The 21,289-nt window shown below is 34.0% G+C and overlaps 2 protein-coding genes across 12 annotated transcripts in view; one reads left to right on the top strand and one right to left on the bottom strand.

The window, feature by feature from the left end:
* The window catches only part of LOC149774485 (multifunctional protein CAD-like), a 163,181-nt gene extending 161,364 nt beyond the window's left edge, over positions 1 to 1,817 (bottom strand). The window contains exon 1 of the mRNA XM_089945160.1: positions 1,745 to 1,817. The gene's annotated coding sequence lies outside the window, so the exon portion shown is untranslated. The remainder of the gene's footprint in view (positions 1 to 1,744) is intronic.
* On the top strand, positions 914 to 20,937 carry LOC149774484 (uncharacterized). 11 transcript variants are annotated; one of them, XM_089945162.1, is made up of 9 exons: positions 914 to 1,302; positions 3,304 to 3,389; positions 3,671 to 3,819; positions 3,974 to 4,102; positions 4,325 to 4,631; positions 5,060 to 5,244; positions 14,674 to 14,788; positions 18,082 to 18,159; positions 20,564 to 20,937. In XM_089945162.1, the coding sequence occupies exons 3-6, from the start codon at positions 3,794 to 3,796 to the stop codon at positions 5,120 to 5,122; spliced, it is 525 nt and encodes a 174-aa protein (XP_089801288.1). In that variant the 5' UTR covers positions 914 to 1,302; positions 3,304 to 3,389; positions 3,671 to 3,793; the 3' UTR covers positions 5,123 to 5,244; positions 14,674 to 14,788; positions 18,082 to 18,159; positions 20,564 to 20,937. The 11 variants fall into 11 exon arrangements, 8 of the variants coding, with proteins under 8 accessions (XP_089801288.1, XP_089801290.1, XP_089801294.1 ...); XM_089945164.1 differs by having other exon boundaries at positions 18,082 to 18,163; XM_089945163.1 differs by lacking the exon at positions 914 to 1,302 and adding an exon at positions 2,122 to 3,076.
* Positions 20,938 to 21,289: the final 352 nt, after the last annotated feature.

Raw genomic sequence — 21,289 nt, 5'->3', positions numbered from 1 at the left:
TGGGGTATAGTCATAACTGCATGTAAGAAACGTTTCTGCTCTATTCTACACTTTTTCAACTTCATCCTCTAAAACCTGGAAATGAGGATTCCGATATATAAAATAATATTCTAAAAGTTATCTAACTTAACCATTAAAAATTAACTGTTTTGTGGGCAAGAAGATAATTTATATCTTGATAGGCCATTGGTAATTGAGACTTAAAGCTATTTTATTTGATATAGGTTTTCTAAAGAATTACCTCCCAACGAATATGACATACTGATTTTAAGGCATCACTTTGATATTGTCTGCATTGTGTTGTATTTTGTTAGGATGCAATCGCATGTTCACTGTCTAGTTTAACATCGTAATTTTGTAATATATTGGTATCCTGCAGGGTTTTGATTGATCTTTAGCATATCAAACATCTGCAAAGAGGCTAATTTTCTCGTCAATTACAGTCTAATGCCAAATGTACGGAGAAGACTACTGGTCCAAGCACTGTGCCTTGTGGTACATTTGAAGCTACTTTGGACCAACCAGATTTAAAAACATTTACCACGACACGTTGGTCCCAGAAACGTAAACAAAGAGTTTAGCCGGCGTAGAGTTTTACCTGCAGTTGCATACTGAAATAGGTTATTCTTTAACAATCCCCAAAGAAGAGTGTCAAAAACCTTTTCAAAGTGCAAAATTATCCACTTGTTCACTATTATTCAGTCTAGTCGTCAACAAACAAAACATTTTTGTGCATCGCAGCTATGTAATTTTCAGAAGGCATACTATTACCAGATATGATAGAAATAAGTTATCTACGTTTTTCATGGTGATAATGCAAGTGTCAAGGAATTATATGTTCGTACTGTCGATGTTTTATAAAAGAGCGAAAATGTACCCGGTTTATGTTTTTACCGCGTCCAGCATTGCCTGATGGTATTTTTATTTTATTTTTATTATTATTATTTTTTTATATCTTTTTTTTTTGTTGGTCTTTAGTTATTTCAAAATACTGAGTTTGGTTTACCCTATGATGCACGAATAAAATGCTCTCAGAGAGAAACCCGATTTTAAGTTTTCTGGCCGTGGAAGATCGCTCACATGCGAAATCGTTGGACCCAATAGTATACCTAAGTGTTCACTAAGATTCACTCTAATTGGTTGTTTCTCGAAATGCTGTGGGATGCTGAATCTTTAGTATTGAAGAGTACAAAATGTCATGTCAGGCAAGATGTTTAGCAATTTTCGTAGACCTAATAATTGGCCTAGACGGGGTTGTTTTATAGCTGAAACTATTACACAAGAGACTTTAAATGCATCAAGGTAGGTAAATATATATAAAAATAGCGGATATCTCGCCCCATGGAGAACTCGCCCTGGGAAAAGTCATCCCAGGTGTCAGGAGAAGTCGCCCCAAGGATCATATATACAGTAGTAATTCTGAGATGTCGCCACATGGTTGTTAAGCCTTTATTTATTGTTCTTTTTCTTCAACTTAATAATAACTTATTAAATCTGTAAAATCTGCAGTTTTTCAACTTTTCCATGTGTAGAATAATTTATATTTTGTAAAATATGTTTGTAATTTATTCAACGAATTGTGTAATGGCGCTTGTACTTAAATCTACCTTGTGCTAAACATAGACCATAACATCACTGTGCCCGGCTCCCGCCATGTTGTTTTCGGACAAAGCACAATATGCAGAAATAAATTAGAGCTGTTTTCATTTGCACTTCCCTCACTATGTAATGTCTGGATAGGTACCTGGACGTTTCGCCCCATGGACGTTTCGGCCCACTTCAATGGACATTTCGCTCCACTTCAATGGACATTTCGCCCCACTTCAATGGACATTTCGCCCCATGGACGTTTCGGCCTAGGACATTTCGCCCCACATTAATGGAAATATAGGACATTTATAGAAATTCATCAGCATTACACCACGTTCTTCAAAAATATAATTAAGTGTCCCTTGTGATCTGAATTCTTTGGCATTATATTAAATAGTTAAAGAGACGGCCTGCTCCAGTCGGGAGAAGTACATTAAATAAAGTATGGATCCTCACTAGAGTATAGCCTGTCTCAGTAAAATGGTAATGCGAGAAACGACACACATCATCAATCATACAAAACAATATTTTTTTTTGTCATTTAAATATAATACACCGTTTATTTGCCCAAATTCCAAATTAAATTTTAAAATCCCAAATTAAATTTAAAATAATAAAACAATGACAAATTATCATTGGATGGATTGTATCCAATAAGAAAATATAATAATAAAACATGGATAATTTGATTTAGTGGCTGTCCCTCTAGCCAAGGTCAACTTGAAATTATGGGGAGTGATTTCGAGTAAGGTGACAAAAACCGGACTAGGATGAACAACCCTATAGATTACTTTAGGAAAATACATAAATACCCCGACAAAATTTTAAAAATTTTTGTTCAAAAATCTTTTATAAAGTAAACAAACGACATACCTTTGGGGAAAACATACACATATAAAACAATTTTATTTTTTTTATAAATAGGGGTGCATCTGTCTGGTGCCATAAAGAAAAAAAATGTTCTGGCATTCACTATTGCTCCCAGCAAGTGTTAATAGGACTTAATTACAGCCAGGTAACTTCTTTGATCTTCGTATTTAAATAATCCACTAAATGTGGTATCAATGTAATTAAGCTGCAGCTAGGGTTTTGAGTTAAGTCGTGTAAGCTTTTATGAAAAGGAAATTACAATTTAGCACAGATGTTATGGCGTTCACTAATAACAAAAACAATGACATATAAATAAACGTTTGATCTTAGTATATCAAAATCTGAGTTTTAGGATAAAAATTATGATTCTTCAAGTGCATTGTCCGACAGATCGTTTGGTATAGAAGATCGTGCACGTGTTTGCATGGAAATTTATCAGTGGCTCTATAAATTGCAGACTTTCCTTTTCTTGGTACTAGTTGTTTTAATGTCACGAAATCAATAGATCGAACAATGCCTTCATGCATTTACTGTAGAAAACCAGTTACCCGTCGTCAGCAAGCCATAGATTGCGATATTTGCGGCCTATGGCAACACAGAGCATGTGGAAATACTGGTAAGTTTATTTATTTATTTATTTCTACATCATATTACGATCATTCCATAATTGAACGGGCATAACAAAATAAATACATTTTTTATAATAATTTTATGTATCTAGTGACCCTTTCTCGCATGTTATTGTTCTTGTTTCAGTATATCCAATGTCTTTCAAAATAAATGTTATCATAAGACGTCGATAGAATTAACTAAATGATACTAAGAAATGGTTTCTATTTACAGGTTTATCAAGCTACAAGTTTGGTCTCCTTAGACGTAAAAAGATATCTTTTCAGTTTGTGTGTGACCTGTGCAATTCTAAACCTGAGGTAAGATTTAATTACAAACAAAATATTTTAAGAATAAAGACATGCTACAGTAGCTGGTTTCCATTTGCATTCGATGTACTTAAGCTACGGTTAAATACAAATTGCGAACAAAACGTGGATTGCTGCCTACTTTCTCCCTATCACAAATGCTGGAAGATTAGTAAAAATAATTTTTCTTGTATCAAATATTTCGTTGTTTTTCTTGGGCTACACGACGTTCCATTCTAGTAAGCATTCTTATATGCACTTTTATAATGTTTTAATATTAATACTGTTTACAGGCAGATGGCTACGATGTCCAAATGGACTTAAGCGGCATACCAAATACATCTGACAGATTTGAAATGTATACCAGTACAGCATGGGGGCAGATGGAGAGCACGAGAAAATAGACGTTGATTTCTATGAATAAAGATGATATTTCGACAAGGTGAATGTTATTTTATTTATCAGAATCGTATGGGTGCTTGCATACATCTTTATGTGTAAATACCATATTCGGTATAGTTAAACTTGGTTTTCTATATATTTGCTTGTATGTTTTCAACATTTTCTGACAAGTTCAGACATATTTCTAATTACAGGCTGGATAGAAGTCAACAGGTGAACGAGTTTATGGTCAACAATGATGCTGCATCAACACTTGCAGCCGATATCTCTTCATTTGACGTTGAGCGCCCACACAGATCTTTGACACCAGAAGAAGAAGAAGCGTAAGTTAAAAATCGAAGCGGACAAAAAAGCACAGAAAATCGCAACAATTTATTTCAGTAATATTGATGTACATAAATCATTATAGAGTCTATCTTCTAATCAAAGAATGATCATCCTTTACTCAGTCTTGTTAGGTATCTTGTGTTATTTTACTGATGCATATTTTTTGTTCATGTAAAATATTGGTTTTTTGATAATCACGATTTTTCTCCTTTCTTCAGGTCAGTTAGGAATGAAACTGTTTATGGAGAAGTGCCAGTGGATTCTGAGGATCGTATAAACTTTGAAGTAGTAGCCACAGGATCCACTCGAGGAAAAAGGAAATTAATATCTAGTGCTGGATATAGTTCTGTTGTTAAGCGTGAGCTGAAGAATGGAACCATCGAATGGGGTTGTAGCATGCGTGGGAAGAATACGCAATGCCCTGCAACCATGCGACAGACAGAATCAGACTTTCTGCCAAGTCATCAGAGCCATAACCATACTGCCACTCCTGGGTTGTTAACAGCCGTCAAATTCAAAACCAAGGTATTTGGCATGAACATGATTAATCTAAATACTGGGTATATTCTATCAATATATTATCAACAGTATATAATGGTTAAATTGTAAGCAATATATTTATAATTAATGTATGCTAATTCCAGAAATATCGCTTTATTATATACAGTAAAGATCGTCTTCCAAGCTTCTGCTATATTAAATAAGCATTTTTGATAAATTATACGCCGCTGCCAATAATGAACGACATTTCGTCATCCATCCATCCATCCATCCATACAATGATCCGTCCTTACACATACATACATACATACACAACATACATACATACACAACATATATACATACACAACATACATGAATACATACATAAAAAACACAACATACATACAAACACAAAATACATTAATACATTGATCCGTACATATACTATATAAGGTTTTGTTTTCGTTTAGGCCAAGGCATTAGGGAAAGAGAATTTGTTTGAAACAGCCCATGGACTGGTTAATAGGTTATAGACGTTCATGCAGAACCATTACAACCAGAGGCATCCAGGGTAGCTGAGACGAACGTAGTTAGAATGGTCAACCGGACCAGGTCCGCAACCAGACCAGAAGATCCCAGAGATCTTACATTTACTGTAAGTGAATGGTTATTTCTGTATACAATCTGTGGTTGCATTGTATTTTTCCATTTATTTATATATATATATATATATATATATTAATTTGTACTCTACGTGTTATTTATTCATATTTATAAAATTCTGCCAAGTATTATCAAACATTCTCTTGAAGAAGCCAGTGATAGCACTTGCTGTTCTGTTTCTTGTATCGTTATAACTCTCTCTCTCTCTCTCTCTCTATATATATATATATATATATATATATATATATATATATATATATACATTCCAGCTTGACGACGGATTTCTTAACTCGACCATCAGTGAACCGTTCTTTAGATTTGATGTCGTCGTTGGCAGGAAGCGTCACCTGATCTTTGCCACTAACAAACAGCTGGAGCTTCTTGGAATGGCCAAAACCTGGTATATTGATGGCACATTCAAATTAGTAAAGAAGCCATTTTATCAGCTGCTATCTATACATGGATTTGTGAGATCCAGTGATGACTTGAAACAGATACCGCTGTGTTTTTGCATCATGTCAGGAAAGAAGAGACATTACAGAAAGGTGTGTGTGTGTGTACTGAGGATGAGAGAAGATTATAATAATTACTTTAATAACATAATGTGTAAAATAATGAACAGTATTTTATCACAGAAAATATATTTTCAATTTATTTATCCTAAATATACAAGTCCAGATCAAAAAGCGATTTAGAAAATCAGTAATCAAATTAATTATTGTACGAGCAAATAAAAGACACTAAACGATACTGAATAATCAGTATGTCCATGAATAGTTTTACTTTTTCTCTTCCATTTTCAGGTTTTTCAGTCAATCAAGGACCTATTGCCTGAAACGAAAGTCCAGTCATTTGTTGTTGACTTCGAAAGGGGTCTTTGGCAAGGGATCAGAGCAGCTTTTGAAACCCCGCAAATACATGGTTGCACATTTCATTTTGGACAGGCCCTTTGAAGAAAGGTTCAGGAATTGGAATTACAGGTAAACACATTTCAGTCCACTCCTTTGAGCTGCGATGTTAATATTCATTAGTCTAGTTACGATGTCTTTAGACTTTAGATAGCTAGTTCAAAACAATTTTCGAAATGCTGAAAATCACTTATAACTCAAATGTTTTTGGGAAATTCATTATCTTGAGAAGTCAAAATCTTAATTATTTAAGAAAATGTATAATCTGTTCATCCCAAATTTTTAAAATTTTCTTCACAAATAATTGTATTTTCGTTTCCAATTATAGCAGGTCTATCAGGAACACGACAGTATGTACAAACTGTTGCGAAAGGTTTTCGCGCTCCCCCTATTACCAGCAGACAACATACCACCATCATTTGCAGAATTACAACGAAGAGTTGATCTAGAGGCAGTGAATGTGCAGTCATTCCTACGATATGTGGAAGACACCTGGATTCACAATGACATATGGACTGTTGACTCCTGGTCAGTTTATGGCAGAAGCATCCGAATCAATAATGATGTGGATGGGTGGCATAATCGTATGAACAGGAGAGCAAGAAAGGGAAATTAGGAAGCCAGAGAAATTGGATCTGTAGTTTGTCTGTTGCAAGAGGGGAAGATAAGACGACATCAGAAGAAACAGACAACAAAAGTTCAGGGTCGCCTTATCAAGTTATGGGAAAAGTATGGAAACCACCAGATCAGCATGAACACCTTGCTTAAATGCTGTGCCAGATTGTATGGCCCGTGTTAGACATAGCAACAGTAAAGCTGGACGGAGTATTGCTTTCCAAAACTGGACATATTTTATATACACATGCCTTTTGCGTTGTCCATATGTTGCAAACATTATACTTCAGTAGAGATAATACGTATATTTGTATTTCAGTTTCGTATAGTAGTAGCTGATGTTTTACTTGCATGCATTTTCAAAAAAAATAAAATCATAGATAGTTACTGTTTAGAAGTATACTTTTGCACGTCATAATTTGCCACCTATACCTTGTCATGAGATGTAATTTTGATTAGTGATGTGTGTTGATTTAAAAATGCAAATACATGCTTCTTATTTCAAAAATATAAATCTCTGAAACCATTTTTATATCTCTTTTTTGTTAATTACAATTAACATTCCTCCTCCTCCCCCCACCCCCCGTGTTTTCCTTGCTCGCGATATGTCAGGCTATTCTGTGCACAGCTTTGAAAAGATGTAATGTATAACGATCGGGCTATAGAAATGAAATACATTAATTTGGACTGTTTCCGTCAGCAGTTCAGTCGAGTAATTAGGACCTGATTTCTAGCTAGTTTTACAAAATTCAAAGTAACAATGACAATAAATGGCAGGAGATAAAAAGCCAATTAACCCGAGCTTGAAAAAAATGAGTAAAGTTCAACATTTTAATAAAAAAGAAGCTATTTTGCAGGCAACCACAAGTCTTTAATCATTGTAGTTTTTATGTTTTGCGAAAGGAATAAACCTAACTCCATATATATGATCTTGATATTGACTGTTAGAATTACAAAGCCCCCTTTTAAGTTGTGTCTAATTTACACTCGCTGATTGGGTAAACGAACAGCATGATTGATAAGTGGCAATATGCCAATTTCCTACAAACAGTAAAAGTGGTTTTCATCAGTTTGTTTAACAGCGAAAATAAAAGTACTGCCATATAGAAAATGATCACTGTAAACGATAGATTAATTTTCTGATCAGTCTTATTACATAAATGAAGAGAAAAAGGAAAATATTGTCTGATATAACGGCACACTGAATGTAATTGAAATGGATGAGAGTGATGGGATTATGGGGCATGAAATTAAATCTTAACGGTAGGCCCCTAAAGTAAAATGAAGACAATGGTGTAATGCTTGTGAATTTCTATAAATGTACGATATTTCCATTGATGTGGGGCGAAATGTCCTGGGCCAAAACGTCCATCGGGCGAAACATCCATATACCATGTGGGGCGAAATGCCCATTGAAATGGGGCGAAATGTCAATTGAAGTGGGGCGAAATGACCTTGGCCAAAACGTCCATGGGGCGAAACGTCCATAATCCGTCTGGATATATTCAACTATAAAACATGAGTGTCTACAGTAACAATTTTGTACATTTTATTTCTGTCACCTTTTTCGTGTTGTTTTTAAATCTACGCTTAGTAAAACTCTTGTATGTGCACATTTTATATATCTGTATATATATATATATATATATATATATATATATATATATATATATATATATATATATATATGTGTGTGTGTGTGTGTGTGTGGGTGTGGTGTGTGCCCCCAAATGAACGTGTTGAAACCAATAATATCAATAATATTTGTTTATATCTACTTTGTTTCCTTTTCAGTTAGTTTTTGTGTGTAAAATGTGTATCATGTTAAGGGTGGATGTTGTCATTAGGGACAGCAGTTTTTGAATTGATGTTTCCATCAACACATTCATACAATTATTCCTCCCAACAAAATGTAATTGTATATATCTTTTAATAAAGGAAACATATTATTCACGTTGTATAAATATAATCAACCAGTGCTGCATATTTCAACACCGTAACTCTAATGAACACAATGCATTCTTTTATGTTCTAAACTGTCATTCAAAATTACGATGTTTGAGATAAACATAAATTTTCTCACCTTTTTTATTAACTTTGTTACCGATTAGTACATCAGAATCAGAAAAGGTAAACAAAATCACTAATGCATAATACCAAAAGCAATAACAAAAAACAAACAAACCAAACAACCAAAAACAAACAGTGATGCATAGTTTTTAAATATATGGAAAATATATGCAACATTTCACGATAGTACATACATAATATCGCATCAGCTAAGCAAAGTGTAATTTTATGCGCTAAACCAAATATCAGAAATAGTCACTTTCCTGCATACATCCCTCTCTATTTAAAACATGAATCACATATAATAATACTTCATCGACATTATTTAAGGTGGTGGGGCTGACAGTTCCCTTGGAATTTTTATTTAAAAATATTCAGGGTGTATCTATAGGTGATGAAATGCAAGCAATTTGTGTATTATACCATTCTAGAAAGATTCATTAAAAGTGATTATGTTTTATACAGGCTTAAGTACCACTGTAGCTAAATATTGGAATGCACATCCATATTCAGATTAACAAATTTAACGCCTGGTACATGGTTTTCAGTAAGAACAATAATACAAACAATAACACGGAAAAGAACACTGAACACCATTACACCGGTTCGCCTTGTCTGAATGGCTAATTTTATAAACTGATATCACTGCGTGTGACGTTTCACAGAGGTAAAAAGTACAAGCGTCATTGACATTCATCTCAAATAATGCGTCTTGTAGAAGTTATCTTTGCTGACTTTGTAAATAGTTCCCAAAGCAAGCCTGTTAAATGATAGAGGTCACACTATATCAGTGTGTTTGTCTAATGGTGCCTTAAAATGGAGAGAGGATCTGATAAGGACAGAAGCTGGCTGGTGCGTGTTCTCTAGGCAGTGATATTGTTATAGGCTTCAGATGTAAGGTTAATGACCTTGTGATCTTGGAAAAGATTGTAATTTGTCACCGTCAGGAACAGTTATAGGGAGGATAGAAAAATCTGAGAAAATCTAGAAGTTAAGTTAGTATAACAGAATCCATTATAAGATCTAGACCGGGTTGGATGCTACAGTCTGTATCTTTTGGACTGGAAAAATGGTATACCATTTTTAGATGACATGGGATGACATGAAGAATATTCCACATATTGGTGGATATTAGTTTCCTTGATTTGAATATTTGTAGAGATAGTATTACCAATATTTTTTATTACATTTGCATCTAAAAATGAAATATACATACTAGATGCAGTGTAAGTAAATTTAATCTTTGGGTGAAAATGATTTAGGCGATCAATACATTTTTTCAGTTCTTCATTTGACTGCTTCCAGATCATAAATATGTCATCTAAAAATCTGAACCAAAGAGATAGATTAAACTTTTCGTTTTGAAGAAAATCCTTTTCTAATCTACCCATGAACGGGAAGAGGATGAAGGAGCCATATTGATACCCATTGACATACCCATTACATGTATTTGTATGTAATTCGTATTAATAAATTGAAAATAATTTCTAATTTACCCATGAAAAGGAAAGTGTATGAAGGAGCCATAGGACTTCCCATTGCCGTACCAGTTAAATTTTATGTAATTCGTATTATTAAATTGGAAATCATTATTTTCCAAGATAAGTTATTATTTTAAAAATATCTTCACTAGATAATGTGCTATTATTAAAATTGTTATCAAGAAAATATTTAAACGCTACAATACCATCTGCATGCGGAATGTTGGTATATAGTGATGTTACATCTATTGATACTAGGATTGAAATTATCAGATAGATATGGAATAGACTTAGACTTTTTAATAAAATCAGTAGTATGTTTAATGTATGATTAAAGTGATTTCTTTAAAGGTTGTAAAACCCTATCAATAAATTTGGATAGGTTTTCAGTATATGAATTACAACCTGATTTAATGGGTCAACCTGGATAATTTAAAGGTAAATTATAGTCAGGATTTTTATGATTTTTGGGTAATATGTTGAATTGAGGTGTACGTTATGTTAAGAGGGAAAGTATCAAATTCCTCATATGCAGAATTATTATTTTTAGCGACTCATTAATGCCTGTGGACATTTTTTTATTTCATTTCTATTGACTGGTCTTTGTTAAAATGTTTGTAGTGTTTTTCATTAAAAAAAAGACATTTAATTGATGTTCAACTGTTTTAACATAATCTTCTTGATTCATAATAATAATAGCATTTGACTGATTATCCTTTTTAATCATTATGCCGTTGTCATTCATTAGATTATATAAAGATTTAATTTCGTCCTTAGAAATGTTACTATGATATTGGTTTTGTGATTACCAGTTAATATCTCTTGTGACCGCGTATATATAAAAATGTAAATATCGTGACACTCATCTTGACATGGCTTGAACTTTAAATCAGAATTAAATAGTGGAAATTAAGGAATAAACATTTGATTTTGGGGTTAACTGAAAGACAGTATATTTTTAAAAGTAAATATTTTTTTAAGACACTTGCTGAAAACTACTATTGATTGTCTGCTCACAACAAATTATCAATACCATTCATGCACTCATCCCAATCACAGCAGCGAACCAGCCAATGAGACCTTGTGTGGCTGTTGAACTTCCAGCATACACATTAGCAGTTAGCTAGGCAGATTAGATAGCTAGCGAAATTTTCAACTACAGTACTACGAAACTATGACTCACTATAGTTAACCTGTTCTTTAGCCAATCCTGCAATGATATTAATCAACGAATAATGGTCACACACTGAAGCAGCGGAACGCTGACATACAAATATTATGCAGCATTGATATTGGCATGCCAGCGTCAGCGTTAGGCCCAATCGTGGACATTACAAGGGAAGTAAGTGATAGCCAAACATCATCCGTCATCCTTCCTATGCTGAAAATGCTTCGAATGTTGCTGGCTCAAGAGCATGAAGCAAGTTATTCAAGCAATGCACCATGATATGTTGATGCTACTGAACGCAGGCTTTGCTGATGTTGCCAGCAACAAGAAGCTTGTCATGGACACCATCTCCTATTCAGCGAAGAATTACCTGTGATCAGATCCAAAGAATGGCTTTTTACAGTGTTTGCCTTTATGCACATTTGTGCGTCAGGGATACATGCTGGAGAAAATTGATGCACACATTTTGTTGCCGTGCGTTTTTTTGACGCAAATGATTTTCATAATATGATCAGGATTTAGTTAATACCCAATGCATTGGACGATTGATGGCATCGTATATACTTCGAGCATAGGCATTGACTGGTTCCCCGCTTTGTTTGTTCCCTGCCTTGCGCTCCTCTATTCGTATAGCAGAGTGCAACGCAGGGAACATACGAAATAATGAACCAGACTAGCATAGGCAATGATATGGCGGAGTAGCTTCCCCTAATCTTGCGAGCTGTCACACGATTTTCATATTCAGCAAGCTGTCATCTAGATGTTTAATCTCAATGCTTGTTGTACTAGAAACTGATCTCCAGATTAAAACATCGTGCACTAAAAAACTATTAGCAAAGAAAGTGAAAGAAACGGAACACAAAAGAGTAACTGTGGATCTAATTTTAATGAAAAATGGAGAAAATATTACCCTTGACTGGAATACGTATTCATACAGTTGTTTACCAGTGTGACTTATGAACGTGTGATTGCGAAGACTGCAAAAGTGAATAATCCTTTCGTGAGAGGGTTTTAGAATTTAAAAAAATCTGCCCTTGTTCGCCACAAGATATCTGGAGAACACATTATAACCCAAGACATTCTTTCACAACAAAGAAATCAGTAAACTTGCATAGACAGATGCGTTATCTAGATTACAAAGTCAGCGAGTCATTGCAGATTTTGTTGGTTTTTAACTTTGCTGCAATAAAAGAAAGATCTTAAAGTTCAAGTGTAACTTATTAGAAAGAAGATGAATCATTATCCTCCTTGATATTTGGATAAATGTGTTCAAGGATGAAGTACAATGAAACCGATGATAGTACACATTTTATGAAAGGCAGTAAATTAACTGCCAATTTGTTAAAAAGATTTATTTGGCTTTTTGTATTGGCTTGTATGTACTGTGTTGGGCTATAATATTGCTTCATATTGATTATAAGAAGACTTAAAAGTACGACTTTAAAAGAAAAAGGAAATAATACAATTATTCTTTGAATGGACAATGCATTTGTTAATTGTGCATGCTGCTTTATTTGTATGTTATGAGAGAGAGAGAGAGAGAGAGAGAGAGAGAAAGTTGTGCAAGTTGCAATATCCTATTTCAAGCTGAAAAAGTACAAGTCATATCAAAATTTGTCCGTACATTTTTGACCCCCACATTTTTTTTTACCCCCAGTTCTGACACCAAGGGTCTTTTTTTACCCTCAATTTTACATCCCTGGGGGATGCACTGTTATTGTTGTTGGGTTTAACACCATTTTTCAGCACACGATAGGCTATGCATGGTGACCAGTATTAATGGTGGAGTAAGAACCAGGAAAATCCCAGGAAGAACCACTGACCCATGAGAAGCTACTGGCAAGCTTTTTCACATACCTACATTAGCCGAATCCTAGACTCGAACCCATGCAGATAGAGGTGAGATGGCAGTGATCCATAACAGAGCGCTTTAGACCACTCAGCCAAACCACTCAGGATTCAAAGAATGGCTTATAGCAGAATGCATCATAGTTGTGTCAGCTGATAAGCAGGAGAAACCCCCGACCAAAAACATAAAAACTGAAACAAACTCCACTGGACTATTGCATCTGGGATTTGTTTTCTGTGGCTTGTGACTAACCTGTTCGTACTGTCAACGAAACAACCCATGTGGATGATGTCATTGACACAATGCTTTGAATTATATCAGCCCTCTATTGCCATGAGAAAAAGACATATACAGCTGGTGGAACGCTCACAGGTTTCAGTTCCCCTACTTGGCCAAATTAGCTAGATGCTATTTGTCTGCACCAGCTTCAAGTGTTCCAAGTGAGCAGCTGTTTAGTGGCATAGGCCAGATTTGTTTTAGATTGTCGTTTATTGTTACTTGGCAAGAAGGGAGAAATGTTACTGTTGCTTAAATACAACCTACCTCAATTAGGCTTTCAGTATTAGCTGCAGCCTGCGTACAGTGATGTCTAACTTTAGTCTTAAAGCATGCGTATTATTAATTTTAATTATTATTGGGCTATCGTTAACATTTTTTAAAGTAATTTATTGAAATCTAGTATTGACAACCTGCATCATTGAAAGTAAGTTAAAAGAATAGCTTATTACATTTTTATTCATTTATATCTTGAATTGGCAAACCATAAGTTTGATAAGTGTTAGTTTTAAAGTTGTTCAAGTTTCATGCTTGTGTGATCACTGTTTTCTATAAATAACAATGTACTTCTTATCCGGTTTCTATTTGTTTTTTAATAGAAGTTCAATTTCACTTACCACACAAACAACCTTGTTATAACTCACACAGCAAAATACCTGCTTGCATTACACTAATAGATGTATATTTCTGAACCAGTCCTTGTTATAAAACAAATAATAATGAAATAATCAGTCTCATAATCGGTATTGGCAGTTTTAATAATCAGCTGTATGCGGTATTGGCATAATAGGCAGAAAGTGACATTTGTACAGCTTTAACCTAGATAATGTGTTCTCAACACATCGAACAATTTGTCTCCAGGATTTTAGTCATTTTGATTGTGTAAAATATAAAAATTCACTGCTTATCTTTAAATCTGCAGTAGCATGGAATAAATTGATACAGGTTGTACTCTTTACATTAACCAGCCATGCAACTGTAAGAATAGTGTTTGTAACTAAAATTTGTTTGAAGTTGTTCTGGTGGCAAAATTAAATTATTTTTGTGTTTTCAGTACTGTATACCTCTCTGCTGACCTGTCAGAGAAACCACCTGGTGTCACGGCAGATGGGTAAATACCACACCCAGACTGAAACTTAAACCATAATGACCACCAACCGTAGTATGAGGTATTGCATGACCAGTCATTGTATTGTCTGTATAATGATGCAGCATTAGAAATTTTTATATTATTTACATGTATCAGTTGCTTACCACGAGTCAAAAGTTGGTTGCATAATCGTTGATCTAGTAGTAAACTGAACACCCAGTTGTTTCCAAACTATCAATTATGGCCATTATTTTTTTTACTTTTGGTTACAGTTATTCACAGTGCTACGTTTAAGCGATGTGATGATAGAGATTTTGATTTTGAGATTGAGGGTTTTGTTAGCTTAGCCACAAATATTTTGAAAATATGCTGGAAAATTTCTGAGAACATAAAAGTTACTTTAGGAGCAAAATGAACTAAAATTTTTTAAAGACCACACTACCCATCCATTAATAAATAAGTTTTGAAACAATTTATTATCTAGTAGCTGTTTTTTTTATAGAGCAGATAAAGAGATGCTTCCAGGGTATCAGTCATGCAAAATTTGTACGAATTTACCAAATATTGATGCACAAGAACTTCCACATTTTAGTTTAAAGTCAGGCACTTGAAAATGTACTCTACACTGTAAACAGTTTTTATTACCTCTTCAAGTGCTTCAGTTAAGTCACAACAGTAGAGGTATGATCGTGTTTTTTGCAACATGAGTCTTTTTTCAGGTAGGAAACTGTTTACATCTGTATTCTTCAGCTTGACATCAATGGTTCTTAAGCTAGATTTGATTGACACATTGGGCAAACATTATGGCATAGTTTAAGCCATGTAACAAGGAAGATTGACAAGTGCACGTTTAAAATACAGCCAACCTAGATAAATAAAAATGGCTGATTCCCTGCTTGGTACATCTTCTTTTGTTCCGCATGTACTGGCCGCTGATACTGATGAAGACAATGATTTTTCTGGTTATGAAGTATATCTAATTTATTGGAGCTGGGAGAGTGTTAATGAAGATACCAGTGACTGATTTTGAGCTCAAAAATGGTGTTAAATACGAGTCCAATGTACATGCTGAATGGTAAGAATAGTATTTCCAGTCCCTCCAATGTCAGTGTTATTTCAAAATTTAATGTAAAGCAGACATAATTCCAAGCCTAATTAAATTACAGACAATTTAAAATTAAAGTGCACTTTTCATTTCTTTTCTCAAAAAATTTAGTCCTGCTGGATCATGTGCTTCAAAACTATAAAGCCTATAAAGCCTTTAAGGGTTATGATCGGTTGAAAAAATAAGAATAAAATTGATATTAAGAAGTACAATTATTTATTTGGTCAGAATACCACTGTCAGAGCAAGCAAGCTATGGCATTTATGGACCTAAAACCCTAATACAGCATTATGGAATTTTGAGTCAAATTGCTAGGATGCCTGCAGTATGACAGTTTGTAGTGATGGCTAGAAATCGGGTATCATGCCACCTACATGTAGCATGATGTCCCACCCAGTCACAATATCCTGACACCAGGCCAACCAGTCCTAACACTAACCTCTTAATGCTGGGCGCCTAGCAAGGCAGCTGTTAGTACCATTTTTGTAAGTCTTTGGTATGACTCTACCAGGGATCGAACCGATGAGCTCCTGCAACCGAGGTGGATGCTCTAACCACTAGGCCACCGGAGCAGTTTTATTAATTATGACAGTTCTCTACAACACAACAATTGCCCAACAAAAGCAGACAAGCATTTATGTGGTAAACTCGACAATTGAAAGACCACGAAACTCATCGTTTTTTTTAAAGTATAGAACTATCCGATGATAAAAATTTGTATATCCTTTTAAGTTCTCTATGACAGTCTTGTGCATTTCATTCTACATTGTTGAGGCAGTGTCATTTTCCTTCTTGGGGGCATAGTTTCCAAGGATCCTGAAAGTAACTATGGAATTGGCATAAAGGTTAACCTAGAAGATGGTCATTGAAAATCATGAAATTTGAAAATTTGCTTAAAAATAAAATGTGATTGAAAATTGTATGCTTCAGTCATTTAATTTACATTGTGTGGGAACTGAAATTATGATTTGCTTTTCCGTCATGCCCATTAACAGACTCTAAAGAAAGTGATCTTGCATAGCATCCTTTGCACAGTGTATTATTAACATTGTGCATTCTTTCATTTCTCAAGGTTTTAAATTTTCCACAAGCTTTGACAATTAATTTGCAAGGTTGTGATTGAATGAGCAATCATCACAAAATACCTGGAAAAGGCACATTCATTGACAGTCAGCTTCAAGACAAAGACTTTATTAAATGGCTGATTAAAGATGCAGCCTTGCAGCAGTAACTGCTTTGCGTAATGTGCAAGATAAACAGATGTTGAAGAAATGGACATTCCTGCGCAAAGTAGCCACACAAAAGGAAACAAAGAATTGTTTTAATCATTCATTTATTTCTGTATTGTGTTTGTATTTATTTCTTTTATTTAAATTAGTAATTGAAGTAGAGCACTTGAAGCTGTGAAAAGTCATTGAATTTCACTTTTCCTGATCTGTATATACCCATTATATAACCATTTTAGTTTAAAGCTATTAAATTATACTCATTTTATCAGGGATATAGATTTGGTTATGTTTTTAGTCCATTACAGGAAATATTTTAAATTGTAAATTATGTGGACCCTCACACTTGAGTTTGTTGAAATTTGGTAGACTTATCTGCATTTATATGCAGAGGATTTTAATAAATGTTTGTATCCTTACAGAAATTTGTCAGTATAATAAATGTTTTTTTAAATTTTTACCCTCAGCTTGTTAAAAAATCCGTTATCACATTTCCCCCCTCTCCCCCAAAAAGTGAGATAGACAATTGGATATGCATACATCTTTGGATTGTCCTGCAAGTATAGCAATGTTTAAAATTGTCATCAAATTTTACTCTGTAGCTTTTTTCAATGGGGCTGTCCTGTTTTATAAGCACATCTATTTGTTCTTCTTATTTCTATTTCATCTTATGAATATTTATATATAAGCAAATGTAAACTATGTCTAGGTAGGATTTGAATATGAACAATATAATATTTTTAAAAAAATTTTATATCTAAAAGCTTTTCTTTTGCATTATTTTATCTGTATAATTTATGCTATAGTAGATTGCAAATATGCAATTTTTACCTTGTATAGGCTTCTTTATAAGATAATAAATACATGCGGTCCCAATTTTGTTTTGCTTATTTTATCCTTCAGATGTGTTGATTGTATTTGAATATATGCAACAAACAATCTTCTTGTTTTAGCTTTGCAGCCTGAGTGAGTAAATAATGTATCATTGATAGTTAAACTGGTATACTGTCTAATATAGTATGTTTCCTTTGTCAATTTTAGGTCCATTGGCCAGCTGATCTTGTGATCTGTGCTCTGACCAGTGAAAGCATGTGGATGTGCCAAAGTCACCCAAATTGTGTAGGTATTTTCCATATGGGTCTACAGATTTGATTGTGCATTATAAAGTTTTGAAACATGATAAGAGGGAAGGGAAGAGAGTGAAATTACCACTTTTAGCTTGCAAACACTGTGACATCCGCATATAGGATTAGCAAGATATTTTATACCCAATTATTAACCCTTAAAGTGCTAGTCGCGACATTAGTTGCGCTGTTGATCGATGTCTCATAGTGCTTGTCGCAACTTAAGTCGTTTTCCAGGTAAACAACAATGTATGCATCCTATTACTTCATGTCACCATGACTGCTTGTAAAACTATATTTGATTGGTTTATAGAGGCCCAGAACAAGCATTCCGCTGTACTTTACTATGCATTTAGTGAAGAAGTTTTACAAATACTCGCTTTCGAGCATGTGGTACCTGGAAAAAATTTAAATGGCTGACACTGAATATGATTGTGATTTCTTGCAACAAATGCTGGCTTCTGATAGTGATGATGATAATGATTTTGAAGGATTTGAGGTGGATGAAATTATTGGAGCTAGTGAAGTGTTGATGGAAATACCCATGAGTGATTTTGAGCCAGGAATTGACGTGGAACTGGAGTCTGTTGTACATGCTGGCTGGACAAAAAAAGGATGGCATGCCTGTCAATCCCGCATTCACGGGTAATTCAAAACTAAATGTAGAGATGGCAATTACTAAACCTATTGACTATTTAGGACTTTTTTTAATGCTGAGTTATTGCATCTGATAGTAGATCAAACAGATCATTATGCAGATGAGAGAGTTCACTGGGCAGACTTGAAGGAGAACAGTCGCATGAAGCATTGGCAGCCCGTCACACCTGAGCAGCTAAAACTCTTTTTTTTTTTTTTGCATTGATTAAAGCAATGGGTTTGGTATTAAATCTGATCTCGATTCCTACTGGGCTACAGTTGATGTGACATCAACACCATACTTAAGCAAAAAAATGAGTATGGGAAAGATTTCTAGCTGTTCTAAGCAAATTACACCCTTTACACAAGATCCACTCAATGATTGAAGAAGAAAAAAAGAAGCATTTGCTGAGGTTTATTCACCAGTTATGAACATTAGTTTTGATATTAGATTAAAAAATAAGTGAAAATTGTTTATGAACATTTATTTTACTGACTGACATTCATGGAGTGGATGTTTACAAAACTTTTACATTTTCTTTACCTGTGAATTTCACTATTTAGATAAAATATTGTGACTGACATTAGATGTACATGGTTGAACTACTAAAGAATATAATATTTCTTTTATATATTTGAACTTTTCCATTAAAAAACAAACAACAATACTTATGAAATACAATCATAACTTGTCATTTTACCTGTATTTGCACCTGTACATGCAAATATGTTAAACTTACACATGTGCCTTGATGATAATCTTAAAGCTTAGATATCCACCATCATTTTTCATAAAGAGTTTGTGTATCTGTTGTGTATATTTATTGAAATACATGCAATTTAAAAACTGCAGTTTTCTTCTTTTTTTTCTTAAACAAATCAGCACTGAGGGATCCTGTACTGCAAAACAATACAGCACTTTAAGGGTTAATGTGAAATTCTATGCTAAATCTTAATATTGTAACATCATCACAATTTTTCAGTTGCTTTAAAATCAACTTAATTTAAAGTGAGTGAGTAATTGATATCATGTATGAGGTGTATTTTCAGCACATAATAATTTCCTCAGTTTATCTTCCTCTCCAAATTCTTTAAAATGTTATACTTGTTAAAATGTTACTATTTGCAGTATTCAAATTATGTCAGTTTAGTTTTTATGATACAGTTTGGATTGATGTAGTTTTGATTATCTGGCAAAAATGAGAAAACCTGTCCATCATCCATCTGCTAAACAACCATATATAAAAATGGTACTAACAGCTGCTTCGCTTGACACTCAGCATTAAGAGGTTAGTGTTAGGACTGGTCAGCCTCGTGTCAGGATAATGTGACTGGGTGGGACATTATGCAACATGTCTGCAGCATGATGCCCCAGTGCTAGACATCACTATAAACTGCCACACTGAGACATTGTAGCGATATGACTGAAAAATTGTTAAAGCTACGTTAAAAATCCAAATCACACACACACACACACAATAACTTTAATGGCCGGTATCTTTGCATAAGATCTAGCTTTGATGGACTTCCCATAATAGATTTCAGCATGGTAAGTTAGTAAAATTTTGCTTGTAATAATGATGTCACCCATTTATATTACTGGTTGATGACATTTCCCTGTTAGTGTGTCTGTCATATTATGTAGTAAAATCCATATGAGATAGAACAAATCACAGAAGCATCACGTGAAATTTGGAAGAAAGTTTTAATTTTATTAAACATCATAGTGCACCAGTTATATTTGTTTTCTGTCTTTTTTTCAGAAGATCTTAGATACTTTGAAAAAGGAACAGGTGTTGCAGTAATCATACAGAAGGAGTTAATTGTGAACAATATAGACAGAAAAGAACATCATACATGATTTTGTACAGATGTTCACCTGAAACAAGCTTTGCACTCCTCTCTGACTGGAGCATTGATGGTTATTCTATTGATTATTTGCTGCATAACTGATGAGAGAAGCCAAACAATCATTTAGAGTAATAACTACCCATTGTGTATTTTATGATTTTATAATCTCATTATCTTCTAACCAGATAATAATGTAACTTAGGACATGCTTACAGCAGATCATACACTATTTGAAATGTTTTGAGACATCAACTTCATTCTTCAATAAATGTTTCATTTTGAGAAAGTTAAGTCTCTATTGTGTTTTTGGCTCACTTGCTCATGATATTGAAAATAACATGATTAATTGTTATTCTGCATTAGCTGAAAGATGAAAAAAGTTCTAAAATGGAGCAGCATTCTGCTTTCTGATACCATTTTTTATTTCTTTGTTCCACCTTAGGCCATTCATGAAACTTCAGCTTGTATGCTTCTCTGATTCAGATAGAAATGTTTATGTGAGAATCACACAGAACTGACCTATCTCCTAGTGTTCAATATTAAACGATGTGGTGTTTTTTATTATATTTTGGTCTGCATCATACAATTTTAATTCAGTACATAATTCTCACAATGTGTTACTCAGGTTTTTTTAAGAT

This window comes from Sinohyriopsis cumingii, unplaced genomic scaffold (assembly GCF_028554795.1).
Source record: "Sinohyriopsis cumingii isolate HCF-2022 unplaced genomic scaffold, ASM2855479v2 utg000229l, whole genome shotgun sequence".
NCBI classification, from domain to species: Eukaryota; Metazoa; Mollusca; class Bivalvia; order Unionida; family Unionidae; genus Sinohyriopsis; species Sinohyriopsis cumingii.
The sequence above is the reverse complement of the archived record's forward strand: the minus strand, read 5'-3'. Positions and strand labels throughout refer to the sequence as shown.

Bases quoted from the DNA above. Each gene is read 5' to 3' on its own strand.
- LOC149774484 (XM_089945162.1), top strand. From the start codon at position 3,794: ATGAATAAAGATGATATTTCGACAAG. The intron at 3,820-3,973 runs GTGAATGTTATT...TTCTAATTACAG, and splicing joins AAAGATGATATTTCGACAAG to GCTGGATAGAAGTCAACAGG. The intron at 4,103-4,324 runs GTAAGTTAAAAA...TCCTTTCTTCAG, and splicing joins ACACCAGAAGAAGAAGAAGC to GTCAGTTAGGAATGAAACTG.